Raw genomic sequence first — 16,426 nt, forward strand, 5'->3', positions numbered from 1 at the left:
CAGCAGGCACGGGCCACTGGAAAAGCCCGGGCCAAGAGGCCCAGTGCTGGGGGCGCACCCCCAAGCACAAGACACGCCCACGCTGGCTCTGAGGTAGAAAGAAGGCAGCTCAACGCATGGCGTCCAGGGGAGCAGGTGCCAGGGCCCTGAAGGCAGTGTGTGCAGACGAGAGCCCCGCTGGCCACTCCTCCCTGCCCCGTGCTTCTCGGGTGGGGCCCCAACGCCACGGCAGCCACAGCGTACCTCAAGTGGTGCATGGCCGGGCGGAGCCCCAACGTGGGCAGAGCCAGGGCCTCCCGAGACCCGCCACCCTTCTGCCCTGGCTCCACGCGGCTCTCCGCTGCACCCCCCTCGGGGGCTGGGTGCTTGGGCCTTGGCAGCTGGAAGGAGGACCTGGATGGCAGGCGGGGGAGGAAGGGGGTGGGAAAGGAAGAGGGCAAACATTTTGGCTTTTATAAAGTCAAGGAAATTTATTTCCTGAGGTCATGACACAGGAAGCAGACTCAGCACAGTGTGGCGCGCTCCTCACGGAGGCCGGGGCCTCCGACATGCTGGGTGGGCCAGGGGCTTACTGTGAGACGTCCCGTGACCTCGTTTAGTGTTCACGACTGCACAGAGCCGCCCCGGAGCAAAGGTTGTGGGCAGGTCCTGGGCCGTGCTGGGTGCTGGCCAGCCTGGGAACCCGCCACACGCAGCGCGGGCGCCGGCTTCGCTGTGAGACCTCGGGGAAGGGGGGCGTCGGCAATTTACGGAGGGTCCAGCCGCTGGGTCTGATCGAGACAAACCACTGTGTGGTGGGCTGGGGTCAGCAGGCTGGGGGGGCGGCTGCTTTCTGATCATTATCGTTTGGGGCCCCAAGGGAGGGTCTTGGGGGCCACCTGAGCCCCAAAGCTGGGAAACTCCTCCGAGCTGCTCATGTCGGGAGCCTGTGGGGAGAGGGCACAGCTTCAGTGAGGGCCGCCCACGCGCATCCTGGTACTGGCGGCCCGGCACGCGCACGTGGGGCGGGGGCAGAGCCGGCTCACCTTCTCGCCACTGCTGGCTGTCCAGGGAGCATCCCGCACCACAAAGCCCCTGGACGGTGCCTTGGATTCCTCATGGGCTGGGGGCTTCACGTACAGCTGCAGTGCCTCGCTGTCCACCACGTCGGCCAGCTGGGGGTACAGGGGAGGTCAGCGTGTGGCAGCAGGGATGCGAGCCCCCGGCATGGGCCTCCGCCCACGCATGACTCACGTATTCCTCTTCCAGGTTGAGGATGTGGTCGATCGCCTCCTCCACGTTTTCCGGGAGCCCCGTCACGGTGACACAGTTGGGGTCGGGGGCCCCACTCTGTGGGAAGCGAATGTCCACCTGGAAGGGGCATGCAGTGGCTGAGGTGGCTCCGAGAGCCCGCCCAGGGGCTCTGGACACCAAAGGGTCACCTTGGTACAAACAGCTGTGACTCACATGACCTTAGGAACGGGCCCCTGAGCCTCAGATACCTCCCCAGTCCGACCCCCGAGGGTGGTCGGGAGCCCAGGCAGGAAGGCTCGAGACCTGTGGTGGTCCTGGGGCTCCCTTCACTGGCCCTCATGGAAGGAGATGCCTCAATGGTGTGGGAAGCCCTGCCCTGCCCCACGCCACACCCCTCCGGCCAGGCTGGAACGCACCTTGAATTCATCCATGATCTTGCGGATGGCTTTGCCCCGGGCACCAATGATGCGGGCGTGGACACGGTGGTCTAGCGGGACGTCCTCAGAAACCATCTGTTCAAGTTCGCCCACGATCTTCAGTATCGCGTCCCGAGCGGCTTCGGTGTTCTTTTCGTATCCTGTGATGGTAATTTGGTCCTGGGGCTGAGAAAGGAAAAGCGGGTCAGAAGAGACAGTGCCCCAGGGACCCCTGACCTCGAGCACCGACTGGAGGGGCTGGCTGGCCAAGGACTGAGTGAGGCAGGCCCCACCGGCAGGGGAAAGCCCAGCCTGCTCAGGAGAGAAAGGAGGTGTGTGAGCACATCAGGTGACCGATTACACATCAGGTGACCGATTCATGACAACCAGTAAACGACGTCCCCCAGTTGCTGCCCCTCCCAGCTCCACCACAGAGAGCCACAGGAAGGGGAGGAGCCTGGCCAGAGGTGAGACAAGACAGGCAGGCGACAGGACGCGGGGAAGGGCCCTCCGCTGGAAACAGACCCGGAGAGAAGGGGCCAGACTCCGCGGCTGGCGCTCCACACCCACCGGGGCTCCCAGCTCAGCACCGCCCCCCTCAAATGAACAGGTGAGAGTGGAGCAGACAGGTAGTCCGAGACACAGAGAAGAAAACCTGGAAACAAAGCACAGCCTGAAGCCACACTCCTCAGGACAAGAAGACACACTACACCCACGCAGGAAGACGAGAACACGGTGCATAAAGACCAGAGGACAAACGCGCACACCTGGAGACAAAGCAGGGACGCAGGGACTTGCCCCAGGGGAGACGAGAGAGACTCTAGGACACACCAGGTGCCTCCTGTCCTGATGGAGCAAAGGCAGACAGCGGGAGCCCAGCCCCACAGAGCCCAGAAGCCTCCACCAGCTGATGAGCCCATCGCCCGCCAAATACACAGCAGCCACGGAACAGACTCACGGGAGAAAGCTGTGTGTGCAGAACACATGACCACGCGACCCCGCGAGCAACGGAAACATCCAGACACCAAGTAATGACTTAAGAAACTGATGACTGTGTGGAAGAATTGAGGGAAGTAAAAGGCAGTGAAAATGAGAACTATAAGAGAACTAAGTTCTCAAGATCAAGATAATCAAAAAAGCTTAAAAACCTAGCAGTATAAACGCCCTTAGAGACACAGAGGCCAATAAGAGGCACCGCACGGAAGGTGCCTGGGGAGGCTCAGCATGAGGGGGCAGAGCGCAAGCCGAGACCGCCTGCCTCTCCTCAGACCCCAGAAGTAAGAGGCTGGGGAGGGCAGGGAGGCGTGGCAGGCCGGAGGGGCCTGCTGGCCAGAGGGCTCTGGGGAGGAGCTGCTGCTGGCACGGTGCTGCGGACCGAGGACTGCAGGAGGCCCAGGCAGAGCCAGGGGGCGGAAAGGGCCAGAGAGGACATGCAGCGGCATGTGACGGGCCGGCGGGCGGCGCCCAGGGAGCAGGCTGCCTTCCGAGTGCAGAGGGTGGAGGGCGCGCCTCTGCAGGGCTGCTTTGGTGGATGCAACTGCACAAGAAGGACCCCGCCGAACCCCAGGAGTGACCAGGAGGGCGCAGGCGAAACGCCCCACGTCCACACGGTGACACGACTCTGTCAGGGAAAGCCCAGGCAGCTGGCATGGACCAAGACGGGCCCAAACCCCCAGCCACGATCAGACCCTCAGATCTGCTGCTCTGAACCTGCACTTTCACTGCCACTCTGGTCACCGTGCCCAGGTCAGGACAGAGGTCAACGAGAGCCCCTCTGCCCCCGACATGCTTCAGCCGCGGGGCCGACCCGGCGGCCGCCCTTACCTGGCTCCCGTCCTCCTTGTCAGGAAACTGGATGTTCACGTCGTGCTCCAAGCGGATCTGCGTGATCACTGCCCCCTTTCTCCCGATGATTTTGGGGTGGTATCTGGGGTCTACGGTGACACTCAGCTTAAAACTCCTTAGAGCCTACAGATGGAATGAGTGGGAGTGAGGCCAAGGGGAGGGCACTGCGGCCTTGACCTCCACCACCAGGCGCACCCACACGCCCCCGGCTCCGTCCCAGTCCTGCAAGGCGTCCGCCGTCACCTCAGCAGCAAGAGTGAGACACAGCGTGCCTGCTGGCCTCGGGCCCTCCACCGCCCACCAGTGACGGGAACCGAGCCCACTCCGTGACCACCAGCATAAACCCCTCAGGAAAGGGCCTGAAGAGGCAAGCTACACGCTGGCATCCCCCGGGCGGGGCAGCACAGTGCAGGGTGGGCCCTGGGCTCTGCTTTCCCCGCTGTCGTGAAACAGAGACCCGACGGGTAAGCACAGGAGTCCTGGGAATCCCACGGCAGAGGCACGAGAACAGGCCAAACCCCCAAACCCAAAAGGGGACAAGTGCAGAGGGATGCCCACGGCCAGACGCTCAGGCGGCGACCTGACCTGAAGCCCATGCCGAGGCTGAGTCAACGGGGACTGGACTCATGAAGGCCGCGCCGCCCCATCGCCAACCCCAGGAAGGTTCCCCTTAGCGAGGAGGCCGTCACCCCCATGTGACCGGTAACGGTGCTTCAAGTTTCCAGGACACCTGGCCAGGCAAGCGTCACCCACGTGAGCCCCCAAACGCCAGCTCTGCAGAGGGGCAAGGCACCTTTCCACGCGGAGGCAACTGCGGGGAGACCGCAGAGGATGATGGGGAGCCTGCCCAGCCACACTCACATGTTGGGGGTCTTTCTCAGCTTTAACAGCCCCCCGGCCTCCCCATTCTCCTTTCCCGTGAGGATGCAGGTGCCAAAATGTCGTATTTACTAAGCAACGGCTAATCCACATGGAAGCCCAACTGCGTGCCTGCCGTGCAGAGAGGAGAGGGCCACACCCCAGCACTGCTTACGAGAGAGGCCCCCCCAGCGCCCAGGACGCGGGCTGCTCCGCACGCGCCCGGCTCTTCCTCCAGCCCCTGACGTCTCAGCAGCCCCGGCGGCTCTGGAGGGTGACGGAAGCTGAGAGCCGCGCCCAGCACCCACCCGGTCCTCCTGCTCTGCCTGCAGCTCCTTCACGCGCTCCAGCAGCCCCGCCTTAGCCCGGTCCAAGTGTGCAGCAAGGCCTGTGATGGCGATGATGTCGGACTGCAGCTCTGGGGCCGGGACGTGTATGTTCACCTGCATGGAGACAGGCGCCTGATGCACACAGTGTCACGCGGCACGGACAAGCGCAGGCTCAGGACAAGGTGGGTGGGCCGTGCAGCCCGCCCTGGTCCCGGGAAGGGCCTGTGGGACCCGTACCTCGAACTCATCCATCATCTTGCGGATCCCGCTGCCCTTCTGCCCAATGATGTACCGGTGCAGGTCAAAGGGCACCTCCACCTCAATGGTGACTGGAACCAGCGCCTGCAGGGAGAGGCTGGGCTTAGGTCTGGGAGTGGGCTTGGCGGCGGGCCTCCACGGAGCTTTGGGGAGAGCCCTGGAAGAACGTCAGCGTGATCTCCAGAGCCTTCCGCGCGGCTCCCCCCAGACTTCCGACTCGACAGGGAACACGGGAAAAGGACGTGGACCCAGCTTCCAGGTCGGTGCTGGCAGAGCAGACGTTCAGACCCTGAGCCTGTGGCCCCGGGTGCAGCAGGCCCCACGCAGAAGCAAAGCAGCACAGCTCACGGGAAACGGCATCTGGGCCCTCGGAGGAGGAGAGCGGGAACCAGGGACGCAGGCCTGGCCCGGCCCACCGGCTTCCACCCTGCGGGCACTCCAGCCTCAGCCACACCCGTCACCCCTGCCACCTGCTCTCCCCACAGCTCCCTTCAGACGTGACCCTGACAGTCTCCCACTCGCCTCTCCGCCTCTCTGTCCACTGTGCTGGAGCGGCATTTGGGTCAGAGCTGCAGACAGGCCCAGCTGTCCCCGCGTCACAGAGGGGCTGAGACCGCCGGCCCGGCACCGCCTGCAGTGCAAGCCCAGGGCCCAGGGCTAAAGGGACACACCCCGTATCGGGCCCCCAGGAGGGTGGGGAGGGTCCGAGCGCACCTCGAGGGCTTCCTTGGCGGCCTCGCACTTTTCCTTCCGGCCGGAGATGACGATGATGTCGCACCTCCTGGGAGAGCCAGGCTCCTCCTTGGTGTCCCTCCCGTCCCCAGCATCCTCGCCGTTCTCGTGGACCGCTGGCTCCGCGCTGTGCACTAGGGAGAGAGGGCCGCTCGACCTGAAGACACTGACACCCCACCCAGCTTCACCCGCCGTCAAGCGCCCACGAAACGCTGGGCGGCGGGGGTGGGGCGGTCAGGAGGTTGTGGTCTGGGCCCAGCGAGCTGACCAGACCCACCTCCGCGCCTTCAGAACGGAGTCAACCGCCTCCGGCCGGCGGAAAGAACAGAGAGAGCAGGGCCCACGCGTCCAGATAGAGGGAGACGCGGGCTTGAGAATGACCTGGGAGGATGAGGGAGAGCTGGCAGCAGCAGGGGGCTCCGCCAGGAAGAGGCCGGCTCCCAGAGCCCTGGGACACGACACGGGACGTGGAAACCGGCCGGTGGCCCACACGGGGGACGAGTGCCCCAAATAAACATAACGCTATTTGTGGAGCAAGACAGAATCCAGGCGTCCACATGGTATCAACAAACGAGCGAACGTACAGACACACAGCTGCCTACAGGGGTCACGGTCCAGGACCGACTGGGGAGCGGGGGGCTCGGGAGGACGCCGTAAGACCAGCAAGACCCGAATGTTGGCAGTGCGCCCGATGGCAGTGCGGCGTAATGCTGGGCCTTCTGTCCCGAGGAACGCGCCGTCATCCCAAGTGACAAGGGGAGTGTCCTGATCCTCAGGGAGAAGCCGCTACAGGCCTAGGTCTGGAAGTTACACTGGAGCGACTCAGGACGTGGTGCGGGCAGGCGTGCGTGTAAAGGGGTGGGTGGGTGGGCAAGCAGAACTGGTGAACTGGGGTACCTTCACACCATTCTGCGTTTTTCTTAACATGAAATTATATCAAAAATAAAAAAAAACCCAGGTGTGAAACATAAACGTAACAGGTGTGATTTAACTACTTCTCCCCTCAAAACAGCCTGCGTCCTCAGGAAAACAGGAGCATTAGTGGCCATGACAAGCCACACAAAAGACAGAGGAACGATGGCAGGGTCGCCTCCCCGCCCGGTCCCTGGGGGCACAAGCACAACCCAGTGACAAGCAGGACCCCTGGGGCTGAAGGGCCCTCCTGGAAGGGCAACCAGCCACTCAGGCGGTGCCCTCACAGAGGACACAGCCGGGAAAAGAGGGTGCCGCTGTGGACGGAGTCGACGCAGCCCATCACACGGCGGGCACCTGGGGGCCGGGAGAAGCAGTGGGACTGCAGTACCCAAGAAGGTGGCTGCTGGTGCCGTGCTCTGCCCGGCCTGTGACCAGCCTCTGAAAACTTCTAGAACACCTGAAAGGCACCTCATCACCCTGGAGCAACTGCCACCGCCTGCCTCTGAGAGACCTCTGGACACCCCAGGACAGTGGGCCGTGTCCGAGCAGCACACCCACACTGGGGCGTCACCAGGACCCTGACCGCCACCCGCCACACCTCTCCCCAGGTTGGGACCATCCATACCTCCCCTTCCCACTCGGTAGAGCTCACCACAGGGACCCACCTGGGTTCTCCTCTCTGTCTGGGAATTTAATCTGAACGTTATAGTCCCGAGTTATCTGCTGGATTTTGGAACCTTTGGGGCCCATGATAGACCGATGGAATTTCTGGGGAATGGCGCATTCTATGGTCACCTGGGCTTCCTGGGGCAGACACGGCGATAAGGGAAAAAAAAGGCAAAGGTTATCCGCTGAGAGTCAACTCACACGCTTGCCATCTTCATCTCAGCCTTCTACAGCCACGGCCCAGTGTGTCACAGCCCCTGCCCCTTCTGTGTGAATCCAGAGCTGGGGTGCAGACGGCAGGCCCAAGGGGAGGCCTCCTTCTGAAACGCTTCCCAGCAAGACTGAGAAAGCACAGAACCCACGGATGCTCGCTACCACCCAGAGCCTGCCCACAACAACAGGTCATTTCTCTGCACACAAAGGAGGCCCCCCCCGCCACACAGCAGGCGGCCCATCATGCGCCGCCCTTGAAGGGGCCGCGTGAGCTGGGAGGGGCGGGAGGGAAGTGGGCTCCTGGTAGGGACTCCCACCCCATGTGGAAGGCGGCCGGATAGGCTGAGGAGGAAGACAGAACCAAAGCCTCCAGAACCTGACCTGAGTCTTATCTCGGGGCCACGTGGGCCTGGCAGCCGGCCCACGGGGTGTGGAGGAAGCAGGCACCCACCCACATTGCCCGTGTGGCCGTCAGGGCCGAGAGCCCGGCCAAGCCTCCCAGGCTCCTACCAGGTCCTCGATGATCTCCTGAATGCGCTTCTTGGCCGCCTCCACGCAGTCCTTGGCACCCTTGAGGGTGACTCTGTCGCTCTGCGTGCCGGAGCGTGGGAAGCTCACCATCACCCCACCGTACTCCTCCGCGATCTCCCGCAGGACCTGGCCTCTCCGGATGACAAAGTGGCGGTGGTGCTTGGGGTCCACCAGCATACAGTCTTCAACCACGTTGTCCTGCCGTGTTCAGGAGGGGTGTGAACGAGCCCCGCCGGCCGGGACTCCCAGGCCCCCCGGGGACCCGCCCCCTGCCACCAGGCCTCACCAGGTTCTGGATCAGGGCCTCCAGCTCCCTCTGGGCCTCCCTTACAGCGTCCTCCTTCCCTACGATGGTGATGAGGTCCTGGTCCTTGTCCTCAGCCGCCGGGAAGATGACACGGGCACCGGTGCTGTCTCGCACCCTGCGGATCTTGCCACCCCCTTTACCGATGAGGAATTTATGGTACTCCGGCTTGGCGCGGATGTCAACGGTGAAACTCTTAGTTTGCTGTGGGAACCAACCCCACACACGTTGGCCAGACGCCACCTGCCTGGCCTCTGGGACAACGGTGTAGGGTGAGGTTTCCTTACACTGTCACCAACGTCCCCCAGACAGAGCTACTCAAACCTGACCGAGGCACACGACAGACACCCAGACAGTACAATCCCCCCCAACCAGAGGCACCGGGCAGGTAACAGCCTGCGGACCTAGAGCCCCAGGCCTGCCACTCCCCAGCGGTGACCGGACCACTGCAAGCCACTGTCCACCTGTAGAGTGGACGCCTGAGTGCGGCCTAGGGGGCACCGGACAGCAGGAAGCCCACGCCACACTGGCCCCTCGCCCCGGCTCAGGCTCTCCCCTAGAGCTTCAGGTGACCCCTCACCACCAGTGAGCCCAGAGACACCCAAGCCAACAAAGGCCCTCGCCTGATGTGCGGAGACCAGGGCCCAGCAGAGACTCTGCACGGTGACCTCCCTGCAGACGTCTGCTCCTCTGGCAGACGGGCCTGAGTGTGGGACATGCCCCTCCAGGCCGATGTGACCCCACACAGGGCCTTGTCCTCCTCTTGTCCTGAAACCCAACTCCCCAAAGTGTGAAAAAACACACAGGGAAGGAAAATCTGCCAGCATGCCCAATAGTAAATGACTGGATTTTGTCATCTTTAAATGCTGGTTTCACAAAACACCACTGAGAGCCTTCAACCCTGCAGACAGACATCACAAACAGCAGAGTTACTAAAAAGCTAACGAGTCAGGCGAGCCCAACGCAGCAGTGCGATGAAGGCTACCACATCAGAGTTGCGCAGAGCTCACCCCAGAGACGCCAGGCTGGTTAGACACCAAGTCAGCTTAATATTTACACCAAAGAAAGAAGAAACCAGGTGATCATCTCAAAAGACCCAAGACCCATTCCTGACGAAGACTCGGCAAACTCGGGAAAGAGGGGCTCCCTCACCTTGACAAGGAGTGCCTGTGAGAGATCCACAGCTCACGCCACGCGGTGGAGACTGAGGACTCCCCTGGAGGCCACCAGCAAGGCAAGGCTGGGCCCCCGCAACGCCAGACGCCACACAGGGGTGCACACCAGAGAGAAAGAGACGCCGCCGTCCATTCACAGACGCTGTTCCACGTATAAAACTCCTAAGAATCCACCAAAAAAGCTACGGGAACCAAGACATGACCTTCAGACCGGATGCGTAAACGAGGCCAATGCACAAGAGCCGGATGTGCTCCTGCGCGCTGCAGCAGCTGGAAACGAAACGCATGAGGTGCTGCCAAGAGCACCACAAACAGACCCGGCACGCGGTGAACACAACGCCAGCACGCTCTCCAGGCTACGAGCTACAAACACCAGAGCAAAGTCCAAGACGCTGAGCCTGGGAAGACGTGCACGGGGGCAGCACTGCCGGGGCGGCAGCCTCCCCAGTGTGAGCTTCAGAGTCCACACGACCTCAGCCAAAGTCCACACGCTGGTTCCAAAACGCACACAGGAAGGCCAGGAACAGCCAGAGGGACCTCAGGAAGCACAGAGCCGAGGGGCCCCCCGCGGCGCCACTGCGACAGAGTGGAGCCCAGAGACGGACCAGCAGCTGGTTTAAACAAGGGGGCAATGGTGACTGATTCGACGCAGAACCTTGGTGAGGGGAGGGAATAGTCGAAACACTTTTACCGTAGTGGTGGTCATGTGAATGCACGCCTGTCCAAACTCAGATTCATGATTCACAAATATATGAATCACACTTAACAAGCCAAAAACCCCAAATAAAAGATCCAACAGCAAACCTCCTGCTCTGAGTATGGGGGCACCTGACCTGGAAAGGCCCTCCAGTGCTGGCAAAACCAGGGACAAAAAGCTGTGCAGCCCTTCCCTAACCTGAGGTGCCCCGCAAAGAGAGCAGGCGGGAGCCCTCCCGGGGCGGGCTCACCTTCTCCTCCGCCAGGTGCAGGAGCTGTTTCCTGGCCTTCTCCACATCCGAGGAAGGGCCCCTGATGACCACTGTGTCGCTTCCCGAGCCTTCCACGGGGAAATGAATGTGGACCCCGCCGCACTCCTCCATGATGGAGCGGATCAAGCGGCCCTTTGTGCCGATGAGGGAGTTGTGCAGCTTGGCAGGGATGGAGACCTCCACCTCAGCTATGTTGGCCTGGAATCACACAACACGAGGGGGCACGGTGTGTGTGTGCAGGAAAGGGCACACATGGTGCAGGAGAGCCAGCTGTCCCACAGAAGACTCTCTCCAGTGCCGGCTGCAGAGACGGGTCCGAGATGCTCAGGACCAAGCCTCCCACGAGAGCCCCATGAGCAAGGACCTGGCTCCAGTCAAGGTGGAGCCACAGGGACTGGACTGGCCTCCCAGCCCGGAAGCTGCCTGGCCAAGTCCCCAGATCGAGGACATGACCTGGCTGTCCGGGAGAGCAGCCCCGAGCACTGGCGGCCACACTGATGCGCAGGAAGCTGCTGGGCGGGGAGTGCACATGGCAAGGTTGGGAGGGAGCAGGGACTGCAGCTCCCAGCCCACTGCCTGAGTTTATGGGATGTGGGATGCCGTGTCCGGGAGTCTGACCCCAGTGGCAGGAAATAACTGGCCCTGGATTAAGCACCTCTGTGTCCCACCTAACAGATCTTAAAAGCAAGCCCAAAAAGGAGCAAACTGTTTCAAAGAGACTTAACAAGGCTGATAGGTGTAGGAATACAAAAATATCCATCACCCACCGAAGTAAACTTCATAACACCTGGCATCCAATAAAAACAAGCAAAGCAAAAAACCAGACATGCAATGAAGTAGGAAAAACAACCCGTAATGAGGAATGAACGACGGAACACAACCCTGCAGCGACAGCAGGACAAGGCCACTGAGACGGGGGTTTTCACTGTGCTACACACGCCAAACGGCCAGAGGAAAGGCTGAGCGGGTCAAGCATAAAAACCACAGGTTCAGACTGAACCTCCAGAGGTGAGAACACCTGGAAAGAAAAGTACACGAGGTGTGACCGCAGACAGATTAGACACCGCAGACAATCAACGAGTTTAGAGAAACCGAGGGAGGGGACGCCCCGCTGCCCGGCACCAGGGAGCCCAAGCTTCTGAAGCAGGACAGCCGACATGCCACGGAACAATGATGACAACTCTGAACTCACACATTCAAGAAGCGCAATGAACTCCCAGCAAAGAAACACGAGTGAAGCTGCACTAAGACGCGCCGCGACCTGCCAGGAACGGGTGGCACAGGTGTAAACGAGCCAGGGGAAGGAGGACTAGCCTGAGCAGGGGAGCACGGATGGGACCAGGTGTCTCATCAGAAACAACATCAGAGACGACACTGAAGCCAAGTCTCCAGTAGGAACGAGAAACCCATCAGCCTGCGGCTGGCGGGATGTGACATGGTGCAGGTACTTTGGAGACAAGACAGTCTGGCAGTTTCTTACAAAACCAAGCAGTACGTTTACTGTAAGATCCATCTTACTACTAAGTGAAAGAAGCCAACCTGAACAGGCTACGTACGTCACGTGTCGTGGTCCAATTCCAACCATTCGACACTCTGGGAAAGGCAAACTATGGGGCCACTGGAAAGACGCTAGTGGTTGTGGGCTGGGGGTGGGGGTGAGCAGACGGGCACACACAGTATTCATGCAGGCAGCGTACAGTCGCTTTTCCCAGTTATTTAAGCCTCCTTAAAAAACTGGGTATTTAAACAAAATGGCTAACGACACACGCGAGGTTCATGAGCTCTGAGAGTAAAGGTAACGCGACCAAGCACGGGGGCGGGGCTGGTGGGGGAAGCCCCGCCCAGCTTCCCACACTCCACTTCAAGTAGCGGGAGACCCAGAGGTGGGCTGCGCTGCGCTGGCTGGCGACGAACACGCTGAGTCATACCCAACACAGCACAGGGGACAAAAGGAACGTGCAACTGCTCAAAAGGCAGAAGACGAGAACAAAGCAGACGGGGCAACTGAAAACCAACAGCTAGCCGCGAGCTCTGAACCCACCGCGGTGGAGCTGAACGGGCAGCAGCGCACTGCTGCACTGCGGCGGCGCGGGGGCTTGGAGGGGGTGGACGGGAGGGTGTGGGCAGACGTGGTGAGGCTGCACCAGGCGAGCGCCGCCTGCCTGCCCACCGAGGGTCAGGGCCTCGACCTGGCTTGGTAACTTTTTAAAAAAAATTTTTTATTTATAATCATTTTACAATGTTGTGTCAAAGACTTAATAACTTTTACTGCAATTTTTGAAAATGAAAAAATTATAATCACATCAAATGTAATTATTGAGTGTATGTAACAAAACAGGGTACATAACAGCATACAGACATGTCACCACTAAGGTAGCTGGATGTAAACGTCTCTGTTTAACAGGCACAGTCTCAGACTGAATAAAAGAGCAAGCTGCCTGGAAGAAACTCACTTTCACGTGAGAAAAAGTAGGTCTTTTAACGGGGGGTCGCTTTACAGAGACGCAAGTTACACGTGCCAGGAGTGAGAAACATGACTTCCCCACAGACAGTGAAAAGGTAACAGGAGTGCTCTGGGAACTACGGTAATAAGCTCAACAGGTAAGAGAAACCTCCGAAGGAACAGGGTCTCCTCTGATGAAGCCAGAGCAGCAGTGACGCCGCGACAGCACGGAGGAGCAAACCGGAGAGAGGATGAGGAGCGGACCCACACCGTGCTGCGCGGGGAGAGGGGCTGGCAGGGCCGGCGAGGCGGAGGGAGGTGCTGGAAAGGGAACAAGATGGACACGTGCACTGTTGCCTGCAGTGGTGACTCAGTGACGTGCACACATGCCGAAACTTAAACTGCACGTTTACACACGTGCCGCTTCCTGCCTGTTAATTTCTTTTAAAATTGGAAACAGAAATCGAATGTGATGATTTCCAAGCAGACGAGTCAAACCAGAGCTGGGGTGCACCGGGAAGTACTGGCAGGGACCGCGGCAGGAGCCTGCAGCGGGCCAGCTCTGCCAGGAGGAGCCGTGGGAAGCGACCCTGTGAGGCTGCTGGCCCACCCCGGGACCCCAGGCGGCCCGCGAGCGCCGTCCCGCCGCATCCCGCTGCGTCCCGTTACCAGGTCTTTCTGGATGGACAGGATGCGGCTGCGGGCGGCCTCGCAGTTGGCTCGCTTGCCCGTGATGATGATGGTCTCTGAGTTGCTGTTTTCTGCCGGAAGGTCGATCTTGGTGTTGCTCTCTTCCCGAATCTACGAGGAGAGAGGGCACCATGAGAAGTGAGAGCAGCGCAGGGCTCCGGGGCCGCGCGGGAAGAGCCAAGACCTGGGACGCAGCCGGCGGCTCACCTTTTTAATGTTTGCACCTCCTTTCCCAATGATGTTCTTGTGAAACTGTTTGAAGATCGGAACCGAAATTGAATAGCTATTTTCCACCTTAAAAACAAGAGAGACGGCACAATGAGCTGTCACGCCAGACAGGGAAGCGTCCCTGTCCCTGAAGGCGGGGTGCAGGGACAGGGCTCCACGCTCGGGCAGCACAGGCGCAGTCCTGCTTCTCCCACAAGCAAGGACGGGGAGGTAACCTATCCGACAACTAACTAACCTGCCACAGGCCACTGACGCCAAGCCCCTCCTGACAGGCGGCGTGTAACAGCCCCGCGCTCCCTCGGACGCAGGCTCTACGCAGGAGCGGGCGAGTCAGGCCAGGTGCCCCCCCCCCCCGCAGGAGGGAGTCGGTGCCACACCCAGGGCCCCAGCTGGCCGCGGCCCCTAGCGCTCCGGGAGGCCCGCCCCGCCAGCACCCCGAGGCGGGCAGGGGCCGAGTCCGAGCCCCGTGAGAAGCCCGGCAGCTCCCAGACCCCCTTCGACCCCGTGCCCGAGACCCTCAAGCGGCGGGCGCAGACCTCCCCTCCCGGACACGAGTCTCTCCACCAGGGCTCTGACGGCCCCTTATGCGGACAAGGCCTCACGGTGTGGGGAACGTTCTGAGAGGGCAGATGGGCCCAGCGCTCCAGGGAACCCCCAGCCCCCACACCACCCAACAAAGGGTGGAGAAGCCCCCTCACCAGATCTGCCACCATCTTCTGCATGTACTTTGTGCATTTTTCCACCTCATTCTTGGGCCCCCTCAGTTGGACAATATCACTTTTCTGTGCTGGGTCTGGAAAATTGATGATAACCTAGAACAAGCCATCAGGAGACCAAGTTCAATCACTGGTCAGTACTGGATTCCAAAATACAGAACACCCCCAAGTGCCAATCAGACCACTCGCAGGGACCAAAGGATGCCTTTGGGAAACCTTTACCTCTGGGAATTTGTCCCGAATTTCACGGATCCGCTCACCCTTCTGCCCAATGATTGTGCGATGAAATCTCTGCTCAATGATTAAATCCTTGGTGCGTTCATTTTCCTAAAAACACAATTGCCAGTGAGGTGAGCGATCTCTCCTGACGCCAGGAGGCACGGGAGCCTTGGGACAGTGGCACAGCCCCGCCGCCGCAGCCAGCAGGGCACCCGTCACAGGGCGCCACTCCCTCCAGCGGCCACACTCCTGTCACGCGGGTGGACGTTCTCCTGAACAAAGAACTGGAAAATGGGGCATAGGGCCTTTGCCCAGAAGTGCTACCACAGCAGCCACGGTCACACCAAAGCAGCCCATTCAGCACTTCTGCTAACAAGAGAGCCTGTGAGGCTTAGCGCTTTGCAAAGCAGGGAGCAATCCCTCCTGAACACAGGGTGGCAGGGACCACCGCCCCGTGCGCAGGGTGAAGAAAAGAGTGGTTCATGTCAGCCTAGGGCACGGAATCCACGTGGTTCTCAACCTCCTCCAGAAGTCCTATCAAGATGTCAGGAGAAACACAAAAGAACAAGCAGAGCCAAAACCTAGGTAAGAACAGTTAACAGCCAACCAAACATTAAAAACATTCTGCAAGACTCTGGATCAGACTGGCATCAGGATGACAGAGACGAGCCTTCAGTGATCCGGCAGACACAAGACACTCCAGGGCAAGGAGCCACTGCACCTGACCCCGAGAACCAAGGAGAGTGTGCAAGACTCTGGCCTGGAGGGGGCAGGGTGCACCCCACCCCGGGCCTGCAGATAACCACACAGCAGTCCCTCAACCTACACTGCACGTGAGAACCACTTGGGTGGCTCTGAGAGTCCAGAGAAGTCCCCACAGTTGGGACTGAGGCATCATGGACTACGGGGTTTGGCCAAGGCTGAGAACCCCGCTGCAGGATCACAGCGCCCCCTTACACAGCACGTGACCTTGGGGTCCTGGGGAGGACCAAGGAAATGCAGCCCCTGCAAGTCACACCAACCCGACGCAGGGGAGACCTGGTGCCTCCCGCCCTCCAGGACGGCACACGCACGGGAGCCCGGCGCAGGCATGCTGCCCACGTGGACCCGGCTGCGGGCTTACCATGCGGGAGGCGAGCTCCAGCAGCTCGCGCTTGGCCTGCCGCACGCCCTGCGGGTCGCCCTCGATGCGGATCAGGCTGCTCTTCTCACTGTCAGGAGGGATGCGCACGGACACCTTGTACTGGTCCTTGATCCTGTTTACTTCAGGACACAAAAGGAAACACGCTTCGGACTAGAATGTACTTTCCCCACCCGTGCAGCAGGGCAGGGCTAAAGCCCTAGACAGCCCCCGCCCCAAGTCAGCCACCCACAAGCGGGCGGATGAGCAGGCCTTCACACTTCAAGGCAAGCCCTGCCACCGCCTACAGCGGGCTGGCGCGGTCGCCACCCCAGCAGGCCACGTCCAGGCGTCTCCCGGGGATTCAGACGCCCAGCAGCCACAGCCACGCCAGCTCCGCAATACAGCTGCTCTGGGCATGGCCGGGGCTTTAGAACGTTTTAAAGGTCCCGGGCGTTGCTAAGCAGAAACGGACAAGTGTGGGAACTCCTGTTCACGTCAAAACCCACTCTCAAAAAAATAATTAAAAAAACCCGTTAAAAATCAAGCCCTCAGGTTAGCTAAAGA

The 16,426-nt window shown here is 60.6% G+C and overlaps 1 protein-coding gene across 4 annotated transcripts in view; it reads right to left on the reverse strand.

The window, feature by feature from the left end:
• Positions 1-443: 443 nt before the first annotated feature.
• HDLBP (high density lipoprotein binding protein) overlaps positions 444-16,426 on the reverse strand; it is a 60,355-nt gene continuing 44,372 nt past the window's right edge. For all 4 annotated transcript variants that reach the window (XM_074364734.1, XM_074364735.1, XM_074364736.1 and 1 more), the window contains exons 12-28: positions 15,863-16,002; positions 14,743-14,847; positions 14,503-14,616; positions 13,784-13,870; positions 13,556-13,687; positions 10,423-10,641; positions 8,283-8,504; positions 7,976-8,194; positions 7,252-7,390; positions 5,654-5,805; positions 4,919-5,023; positions 4,661-4,795; positions 3,474-3,617; positions 1,650-1,835; positions 1,234-1,350; positions 1,026-1,154; positions 444-926 (exon numbers count right to left, since the gene is read on the reverse strand). In XM_074364734.1, the coding sequence (XP_074220835.1) occupies positions 840-926; positions 1,026-1,154; positions 1,234-1,350; positions 1,650-1,835; positions 3,474-3,617; positions 4,661-4,795; positions 4,919-5,023; positions 5,654-5,805; positions 7,252-7,390; positions 7,976-8,194; positions 8,283-8,504; positions 10,423-10,641; positions 13,556-13,687; positions 13,784-13,870; positions 14,503-14,616; positions 14,743-14,847; positions 15,863-16,002 (2,432 nt within the window). In that variant the 3' untranslated portion in view covers positions 444-839. The remainder of the gene's footprint in view (positions 927-1,025; positions 1,155-1,233; positions 1,351-1,649; positions 1,836-3,473; positions 3,618-4,660; positions 4,796-4,918; positions 5,024-5,653; positions 5,806-7,251; positions 7,391-7,975; positions 8,195-8,282; positions 8,505-10,422; positions 10,642-13,555; positions 13,688-13,783; positions 13,871-14,502; positions 14,617-14,742; positions 14,848-15,862; positions 16,003-16,426) is intronic.

Source organism: Camelus bactrianus, chromosome 5 (genome assembly GCF_048773025.1).
Source record: "Camelus bactrianus isolate YW-2024 breed Bactrian camel chromosome 5, ASM4877302v1, whole genome shotgun sequence".
NCBI classification, from domain to species: domain Eukaryota; kingdom Metazoa; phylum Chordata; class Mammalia; order Artiodactyla; family Camelidae; genus Camelus; species Camelus bactrianus.